Source organism: Camelus ferus, chromosome 15 (genome assembly GCF_009834535.1).
Source record: "Camelus ferus isolate YT-003-E chromosome 15, BCGSAC_Cfer_1.0, whole genome shotgun sequence".
In the NCBI taxonomy this organism is placed as follows: Eukaryota; Metazoa; Chordata; class Mammalia; order Artiodactyla; family Camelidae; genus Camelus; species Camelus ferus.
This window is the reverse complement of record NC_045710.1, coordinates 40,062,104-40,072,466: the sequence shown is the minus strand read 5'-3', so window position 1 is coordinate 40,072,466 and position 10,363 is coordinate 40,062,104. Positions and strand designations below refer to the sequence as shown.

The 10,363-nt window shown below is 37.6% G+C and overlaps 1 protein-coding gene across 10 annotated transcripts in view; it reads left to right on the top strand.

Annotated features, from left to right (window-relative positions):
* The first annotated feature begins 6,242 nt into the window (after nucleotides 1-6,242).
* The window catches only part of CCDC88A (coiled-coil domain containing 88A), a 104,968-nt gene continuing 100,847 nt past the window's right edge, over nucleotides 6,243-10,363 (top strand). For 4 of the 10 annotated variants that reach the window (XM_032497567.1, XM_032497570.1, XM_032497569.1 and 1 more), the window contains exons 1-2: nucleotides 6,243-7,126; nucleotides 7,226-7,326. In XM_032497567.1, coding sequence (XP_032353458.1) covers nucleotides 7,064-7,126; nucleotides 7,226-7,326 — 164 coding nt within the window. In that variant the 5' untranslated portion in view covers nucleotides 6,243-7,063. Of the gene's footprint in view, nucleotides 7,127-7,225; nucleotides 7,327-10,363 lie in introns of those variants that run through there. The other 6 variants (XM_006174455.3, XM_032497574.1, XM_006174456.3 and 3 more) reach the window with 4 other exon arrangements.

The window sequence follows — 10,363 nt, the reverse complement described above, 5'->3', positions numbered from 1 at the left end:
AGGCTTGATTTTTTTTTTGTTTCTTTTTGGGTTGTTGATTTTTTCAAATATGACAATGAAACATGTTATTTTTATAATGAGAAAATAAAATAAGTTTTAAAATATGCAATATGTTTAGCTTTATGTAACTGAATATTTTATATTGATATCTTAGTTTGAGGAGCAAAAGACAGATCTTTAGATTACAAAATTCATAGAATAAAATTAAGTCTGAGAACTGTTCTCAAGTTAACATTTTAAGAAAATACTCAACTGGCATACAGTGATTGAAGATTAGGAAGTAAAAACATTTACACTAAAAATTTTTTAAAATTTCACATGAATTTTAACTTTAGACAGCAGAACACCAAATACATAAGTCTCATATCAGTATACACATTTTTTTTAGACATCTTCCTTCTGTCATTCAACAGAAGGAAATAAAATATCTTCATATTCCCTCACTTGTAATTTGTATTTTTTGATATGGAAGCAGATCTACATTCTTCCTATGATTAGAAGCACTTGTTTTAGCCTTCATTTATTTTTAGTAGCCTAAATGCACCAGTGTGCCTTATGTGGGTACTTGCTTGCTCATTTACCTTAAAGGGAATGCTGTGTGGCAAATTCAAATGATGCCCTAAAAATGGTATTATTATACCCAAGAATAGCCAGTTCATGTTTCTTTTATTAGAAGGTCTTAAGCTGTTGTCATGGTATGTAATTTATAAATTATATTTCTATGATATTTCTTCACTGTGAGGGTAATGCCAGCCGCGGGGAATTTTTGTCTGTTACTGCTCCATCATTTGTTCTGACACAGGCCGAGTTCTGTTTTAACTAGGTATTGCTAACTTATGCCTCTAGGATGTAAATGAGTACATTGTAGAGGCTTACAATTAGAAAAGCAGAGTGATTTTTTTCATCTTTTAAAAGTCCATTTTATAATATTTGGCCTTCCCTAGACACGTTTTTATTTTCTCCTCTAGGAGGTTTCCATTTGCTTAGTATCTTTCCACAAGCAGCATTTTAAGTAGAAATGAGTCACCACCTATTACACAGATTTAGGGAATTAAAAGAAGGGGAGGAACCATACAAATACAAGGAACTGAACACGTGGTGAGACAGTTATGCCCTGGAAATACCTAACTGACCATTAACTTACAAAATTATTTCATGTCACACCACAGCTGAAACATTACACCAAGAGATGCTTTTAGGCATATCACAAATTCATGGGCTGTACTCATAGGAGAGCCTATCAGGTCCTCACTCAAAAATTATTCATTCTTTCATATATATATGTGTATACATATATATGTGTGTGTATATATATATATTTTTACATATATACATATATACACACACACGTCTGAGTCACTTTGCTGTATACCAGAAACTAACACAGCATTGTAAATCAACTATACTTCAATAAAAAATTAATTACTTAATTAAAAAAAAGAAGTCTTGGGTCCTGGATTCCCAATACCTGCAGCCAGTATGCAGTTTTGTCTTTTTCTCCCCAAAAGGTGGTGATGGTTATCTTTGCTCTTCACGGAGTGTTATATTCCATCCTTGCAAGCTCTATGTAGAGATGTGACAAAAAATTTATTCTTTCAGACTGTTTTAACAATCTGTGAACTCCCTGCACATAGAAAATTAGAAGCAGCAAATTTGAATGGAGACTCTCGATAGAGCTCTCGATAGAGATATTTTCACCACCAAAAAAAAAAAGTCAGGAGAAAAGATAGGAAAACTACTGAAAGTAAAATAAAAACTCAAAACACAGTTGTCTGAGACCTGTGAGTGTAGGCCAAACACCCTCGCACCTCTTGAGAGCCTCTGAATACATCGTTATGTTAAAAGCACAACACAATAATTTGGATCAATTGTATTGACATGTCTCTTAAATAAATGATCAGTTTCTTTTCAGAATATGCTGTCCAATAAAGCTCAGACAATTACAATACCTTTCTACAAGATTTCCATCAAAATGATAACAAATGAAAAACAGTTTGGATGTTGAAGAGGATAAATATCATTATATGCTGTCTGAGAAGTAAAAGATTACATGATGTTTCTGTATTCTTCAGTGCTTTTCTCTGAGAAAAAAAAATCATACAGACTTGGGGGAAAAAGAGCTGTCTTGAAAGCCATGTATTTTATGGTCTCAATGTCTTTTTAGTTCTTCAAACTCATTGGCAAGCAGTAATCAGCTAATGCTTCCTCTAGGTCATTAGTTAGCTAGAATAGTCCTTGTGGGACGCTGCTCAGCTGGGAGCTCTTGCCAGTTGTTAGGAACTTAAACTGGTCACCATGGTTGAAGAAAGCCTCTGACATATTGACTGAGAGTGCCCATAACAGCAAGGTACTGTCCTAAAGGCCGGAGATACAAAAAAAACCAAGGTCACTTTACAGGATTTCCCCATCTTCCCAAAAGGGCATGTCAGCAAACACATGCCATTCAGAGTAAATTACAGGAATAAAGGGAGATTAGATCACCTGCAGGCACAAAAGAGGGAGTAGTCAGCGTAACCGAGGAAGAGGAGTGCTTCAGAAGGAGTGACACTTGAATCCTGAAGGCTGGGGGTTCACCTTGTTAGAAAGCAGAAAAGGGCATTTCAGGGGGTGGTGGCATGGAATGTAATGGTGAATTTGGGATGGTTCACTTTGTTTGGAACACAGCATTAGGGTGTTTAAGAGGAGCCATTGAAGACTGGGCTGAGAAGAGGACCCCATTCTCTGCCCTGCCATCTCCAACTTCACTTTCATCAGCCCAGTTGAGATACAGGACAAAACTACAAGCCCACTGTCTAAGCAAAGGTCAAGTAGTGAATGAAACCACTATCCTCATTTTACCGTGGAGGAAATAGCTGCTCAAAGAAGTTAAGTAACAGACCTAATTTCTCTCTCTCTCTCTGTGTCATTGTATGCTTCTCTTAAAATTATGTTGGATAATTAAAATATATGCCTTCTATATTCTTAGGTGAGTTTGAAATCTTATTCTTTAGAACAAGAAGACTTAGAGACCCTTCTGAAAACTCTATGAGAGATTAAATTTCTTGATGGTATGATTATTTTTTAAAAACATTCATGAAGCAATAGCACCATTCTTTTTTTCTAAAACAGATTTTTTTGAGAAATAATTGCCAATTTAGCCACTAAAATTATCCAATTCAATGATTTTTAGTATATTCTCAGAATTGTGCATCCGTCACCACAATCAAATTTAGAATTTTTTTTTTCTCAGAAAGAAACCCATACCCCTGAAACATGAATCCCATTTCCTCCCAGCTTCTCCAGATCCAGACAAATACTAATCTACTTTCTGTCTCTATAAATTTGTTTCTTCTGGACATTTCATGTAAATGAAATTATACAATATGCAGTACTTGTGACTGGCTTTTTTAACTTAGCATAATGTTTTCAAGGTTCACCCATGTTGTAGCATGTGTCAGTACTTCACTCTTTTTATTGCCAAATTATATTCCATTGTGTGGATATACCACATTTAATTTATTCAATTATCAATTGATGGACATTTGGGTTGTTTCCATTGTTCGGTTATTATAAACAACAGTGTCATTCTGCTACTGTATTTACATTATTTTTATCATACTAACTTATGAATGTGATTAGTTTTGCAAATATGTGTCACCAAGGAGCCCGGTTTGGGGTAAGTCTATCACTTCCTGTAGTGTAAATCAAGATGGAGGTAAACATGGGTGATTTTGGTACATGAGTAGTGTTATGTATGTGTAACCTACAGGGGAAGCCTCAATTATAATGCACAGGGGAGAATCTTTCTCCAGAGATTCCTGAACGGGATCATGGTCCATTTCAACCATTTAACTTCCGATTAGAAGAAAGTAGCGCTAATAACTTAGACCTTAACCAGATGGGTATGATTTTTCCAAAGTCCTTTCCTGTTGGATTTAACATTCTAAGAAAGGATGAATTGAGGACAAATGACGACAAAGCACAAAAGTACCTTGAAGAAATCTTGAGAAATCTCCGTAAGTGAAATGAGAATAGGAGGAAGCTTTTTGGATTTAGTCTCACAGGATGTTGCAATTCAAAAACCATTAAATTGTGTATAATGTACAATCCCTCTTTTGCCGGAGAAGTTTCCTCATTGTACTCTTGAGATATTTTAAAGCGTTTCTAAGGCTGCTGTTAAACTAGAGAATTGTGAATTGGTAGGTTTTCAAATAAGTTACTCCAGACCTCAGTCTGGTCTAAATCTTCCTGTTTTTACAATTAACTCCTCATGTTTCTTTGTTGAGTGTGTGCATATGTGTGTGTGTGTGTGTGTAAAACCTAAAGATAGACCAGGAAGCATCTGGGGCCATCTGGTTCTAAAGGAGAATACAGATTTCTGTGAGGGTTAGCTACTGAATGTAAAGAGGATAAACAATGCTATCTTAACACACGACTCCTGTGCTAAACTCTAGTCATCACTGTCCAAAATGCCCTTCACTTGTACTTTGTGTTAAACTTTATGGGTTTTTCATCTATGAATGAAGAAGTTTGGTTTGTTTTAAGAGAAACCATAGCATAGGCACGAACACTTCCATGCTGTTTAATCAAGTTTCTGAAGGATTAAAAGAAAAGTGGGTATGTCAGGCACTGGGTGCTCTTGAACGCTTTGCTTCCTTCTTGGTGCGTGCTCACTCTTGGTCTGTTTCCAAATAAAGCATTGTGATTAAGAAAGAGTCATCAAGGGCAGAAGGAAAAGATTGCTAGCAACTAAGACTACCCAAGGCTTGTGTACTGGCCAGGGCAATGCAGGATTCTACTCTGTATACCACCTAGCAAAGTGCCACATGAATGCATCCTGATTTTAATTAAGATGATTTGGGAGGGGCACTTTCCTGCTCTCCAAAGCAAGACTCTTTACCCTGCAACTGAAGTAAAAGAACTTACATTTCAAATTTTCCCCCTCAAGATTCTTAATTCAAAGGGAATAATGATGAAAACAACAGCAATAATATTTACAGAGCACTTACTGTAGGTTGCCGTTTGGTTTAACACTATTATTACCTCTGCTTTACAAGTTAAGAAAGTGAAGTGCAGAGAGGTTCAGAGACTTGCCTAGACTCACACAGCTGGTAAGTGTTGGAGACTGGATCTGAACCAGTCAGGAAGACTCTAGAGCCCAGGCTCTTAACCTAACTAAGAAAGTGGGCTGTTTCTTAATTCAGTATTATGGCAAAAACATGTTCAGTGCTAATTTAAAATATATAAGTACTCAAAGTAGATATTTATGTAAATGTAAACAGCACACATTGCAAAACCATAATACTATATTTATTTTCTCAAAAAAAAATTGTTTTGCATGCCATTTTGTCCCAGGGAAAAAAAGTCTTTATTTTCCTTCAGAATGAGAAGGAGTAACATTTGATTTTGCTGGGGAACTGTTAAAATTACTTTGATGGTTCCAGTCGTGCACAGCATTGAGATTTATGACAAATATGTAATCTGTTTATTTGTCACCCAGCTTGGATGATTTCCAAATGTTTCCTCTTAGTAGCTCTTGATTTTGTTTGGCTTTTCTTCAATCGCCAAATAGTCCAACAACAATGTCTGAATCGCGTTTGCTCCGTCAGGGAATACCAACGTGTTGAAAGACAGCTTTGATTATTTAAAATCCTACTACATTCACTTGCAACTTTGAAGAGCATGCATGCTTTCGTGGACTGGATTTTTTTGAAGAAGAAGAGAAAGAAAAAAAGGAGGAAAAAAAAAACCCCACAAGTTTGAGGCCGAAGTGCCTCCTTTGCTATTTACTGCAGTGAGTTTTCCGTTTTGCTGGCGAAAGCACGCTTAACAGATCAAATCAAACCGTTCGGAAAAGGTTGTCTGCACCCCTTATGTTTAAAAGAGAGGGATTTCGTTCTCTTTCCTTCACACATCAAAGAAGGCATTCGGGGAGGAAATAAACCATAATTAGGCAAGAGCGAGAGAGCAACAGACCCCTTCCTCGGCCTTTCCCATCCCCGCCCCCCCAAGGCCCTGGCAACCGTCCTGCTCGCGAGCGAGGTGCCGGCCACCGCAGCAGCTGCAGCGAGTGCGTGTTCACGACGCGCCCGCCGCCGGGATCTGGGCGGCGGCGGGGCCGGCCTGGGGGCGCGCGCGCTCGGGAGCGCGCTCATGCAGCGGTTTTCTTCTCCTACAACCGAGAGGCTGCGGCGCCGGAGGGGCGGGGAGTCGGCGGAAGGATATGGGCGCGGAGGGAGAAGCGCGCTCCCTTTGACGGCGGGTTGGGCGGCGGGGAGCGGGGTGTGATGCGGCACTGCGGTTCTGAGGCCGTTACTCCGGCTCCTCCAGAGAGGGCGGAGGAGGAGGCTGGAGCGCGGCGGTGATTTTGTGCCAGGGCTTCCCAGAGTCGCACTGAAAAGGCTTGGCAGGGCTCAGGAAATTGGTGGCTTAGGGACAGGATTCAAGCCCCCACCCCCTGGGAGGGGAAGGGGACAGGCAGCGAGGCTCGAGGGCGGCGGAGGGATGGTGGCTGCTCGGGGGGAAGGGGCGAGCCCTGCCTGTCGTTGGTGAGGGGCTACTGGCAGGCGAGGCTCCGCGGGTCAAAGCGGCTCCATGCCCACTGGTGGGTGGAACGTGTTGAGCCGAACGCGGAGGTCGCCTGGGGCTCGGAACCCTTAACATAGTCTCAATCGTGGGATTTCAATTAGCCCACTTTGGGATTAATTCATTGGGGGCAGCCTTGCTGGTCTGGCTCCTCCAGGAGCTGGGCAACCTTGACGGGCTTTTTGTCTTGCTGCTCCAGCCCTTTTTCCCTTCTTCCTCCTCCAGATGCCTTTTCTCTGCCCCTCCTCGCCCGGTACAGACATTTCCAGAGCAGCCTGCCGCTCGTGGCTGCTGTCGAAGCCACTTCTCGGGATTTCGGCTCGTTTTCCTCTGGGGTGTTTTTTGAGGAGGGAGAGTTTTTCTCCCCTCCACAATGGGATTTTTTTCCCGTGCCAAAATGGACTTTCATTGATTTCTACTTAATTCTTCACCGTTTAGTGACCAATTTCCTAGGCTGATTTTTGTGGTAGTTCCTTTTTTCAAATACATTTTCTGTAAAATGGAGAACGAGATTTTTACTCCCCTTCTGGAGCAGTTCATGACCAGCCCCTTGGTCACTTGGGTAAGTAGGGTGTTATTTATTGCATATTTTGCGGCATTATTTGTGGCTGCAGAGATGGAGGTGGGCGTTCTGTCGTGATGATCATCATTCTGTTCTTAGGTTAAAACGTTTGGACCTCTGGCTGCAGGAAATGGGACCAACCTGGATGAATATGTGGCTTTGGTGGATGGGGTTTTCTTGAACCAGGTCATGCTCCAAATGTAAGTATTCTTTTCTTTCTTCTTAGGCAACTTTTTTTTTTTCCCTGAAAAAATGCATACTGTGAACTTACTTTATGTTTTAAGATCCGAATTTAATTCTTTGGCCAGAAAAATTTAGGTAGTTTAAGAATTGGACCTTGAAAGGAATGATAATTTTAACATGCCCAGCCCATTTATCACAAACTAGGAATTATACCTGTTAAAATTGTGAAACTTTTATTTTTTATTTTGTAAATCAAGTATTGTGACTTACTGTATTCAGTGCTGAAATTCAAACCACATTGTGTCCTCCTTGATAATTTGGTAAGATGAGAGGGAGAATTAGAATAGTTTCCTAAGGGGGGAAAGGCCTTTACTGTAAAGTTATGTGCATTTGGTGCAGAAATGTTTCTTATTAACCTTTGTGTCTAAAAATAAATGGCTCAAAATTTGAAACTGGTGAAGTAATAACAGATTTCAGAGGAGAGAATTTCAAAGAGCAATTCTAATTGGTGAGGACTGTTGTAGCAAGTAATTAAAATGCATATAATAACTAAAGTCTAGGTGATTTATTTGTGAATTATTAGGTTAATATTTGGGGGATCATTTTACAGTATTAGAGCTAGTTTTGAAATGCAGAAGATTGAAATCTTGATGTCAATTAGATAATGATTTACTAGGTAAATCTTTGTCTTATGTTTATGATATTTGGTTTATATTAAGTAGGAAAGTGTTTGTGAAGTGGCAATTGAATATCGAAATCATATTGGTAGCTGAGTCAGTGAAATAAAAACTACATTTTTATCCATTATATGTATTGTGGCATGCATACATTCTCAGCACATCAGTGTAGTGAATATTACAGGTGTGCTCAAAATGTGTATTTAGCCTTCTTTCTCTTGAATACAACCTCATTACAAGAGTAGTTTGGAACTTTCAAATTCAGGGCTTTCTTTTTATATATGTGGGAATTTAGTGCATTATTAATAAATAATTGTTAGCAGAGAATAAGTCTGCTGTTAATAGACTAATAACATATAAATGGTCAGTTTTATGTTTTTTGATATTAGGGTTTTTTTCAGATTTTTTTACCTAAAAGAAGGTATAAGTCAAATCCTTAAATTACTGTTTTCTGGTAACTTCTCAGTCTGTGTACTCAGATACTTGTGGTCTGTATGCTTGGAGAGATTTGTATGCTGTTCTTCATGTATGTGTTAATTGATCCTACAGGGAAATACTGTATTATACTACTACATATTTTCCAAAAGTGTTTATTTGTATAGGCACCCAAAGAAATATATGTTATCTAAATGTGGTATATATTTTAAAGAAAGTAAAAGGGAATTTGGATATTAATTATTTCTAGGGATAATTAATATATTTTTGGCAGCTCTCCTATGGAACTATTTTTAATCTTTGAAATATCCCACTATTTCCTAACCAAAATGGTAGAATAATTAAACTGACTTCTATTTTAGGGAACACAGATGACAGGAAGGGTAGCCATTACAGTAGATACTCAGAACTTGTTCCCCTATATCTCTCTTCTTGTTTGTTTTTAGACAGAAAATTTTGAATTTGTATGCTGAACCCTAAAAAAAAGGTATGTTCACAAAAATAGGAAAATACTTTAGTTTTTCCCTTTAATGGTTTTAATTTGAATAATTCTTTTTCCAAAAAAAAAAAAAAGATTTTTTTTTTAAATTCTGAAGAGTTGTCTGTGGTGCTAAAAACAGGCACTTTTGCTTGTTTCCACTTTGGGTACAGTTTTATACTTAAAATAATATATATGTATATTTTGAAGTAATGGTGTCCCAAAATAGTGGTTACCAGGTTGTTTTTTGGGGAGGACCAGCTCTATTCCAAACCTCAAATCTGCTTCTGTTTTCAGTTCCACCTCTCAGTTTCTTTAAAAGTTTTTTCAGTGTCCTATTTCTGTTGTGGATGACCTATATAAATTAAAGGAAAAGGAAATTTTTTAAAAAGTATGTTTTAATATTAAAAAAAATTTACTAAAATAAGATCAACACAAATATATTTTAGTTTATTACCTAATTATTTGCCTAATAGGGTAACAGTATAATTTTAAAAGCTATATTTTGCTAATTTTGAAATCAAGATTTCTGTTAAGCACTTTACTCAAATTAATGTTTGATGTAAAGTACTCTATCAAATTGTCAGCTGAAACTGTACCCAATAGGTTAACCTTAAAGTTAACCTCAGTGTAAGTAATTTCTGGATTACATTTGGTTATAGAATTTGCAGGTGAGAACTCTTTGTAAATGCAACTTTATGTGTTTTTCTTCATATTTCTTGTGTTTGGAGTTTATTGAGCCTCTTGGATCTGTGGGTTTGTAGTTCAAATTTGGAAAAAAATTTTGGCCAATTTCTTTAAACATATATATTTCTTTTCATCCTTTCTTTTGGAAGTCCAGTTACTTGTATTTCAGACTGCTTGATGTTCACTGATGTTCAGTTTTTTCAGTCTTTTTTCAGTTTCATTTTGGATAATCTTGCTAAATTCATTAATCTTTTTTTTCTGCAATATTTAACCTGCTATTAATCCCAACCAGTGTATTTTTTATTTCAGATGTTGTAGTTCCATCTCTAGAAATTCAGTCTTTTTTTATATCCTTCATGTCTATAGCTTTCATGCTGTTTTCTTCTCTAGATTCTTGAACATACAGACTACAATTATAACTGGCTTAATGTTCCTGTCTACTAATACCAGCTGTGTGATTTGATTGATTTTTCTCCTCATTATGAATTGTGTTTTCTTGCTTTTGCATGCATGGTAATTTTTTACCAGATGCCAGACATGTGAAATTTTAGCTTGTTGGGTGCTGGATGTTTTTGTATTCCATTAAAAATATTCTTGAGCTTTGTTCTGGAATGCAGTTAAATTACTTGGAAACAATTTGATCTTTTCAGATCTTGCTTTTAAGTTGTGCTAGGCAGTACCACTTCGTCTTTGTTGCACTGTTGAGGCAAAACCCTTCTGAGTACTCTGGTGAGAACAGGAACTGGGTGGTGTTCCCTCTAATCCTTTTTGGTGGTT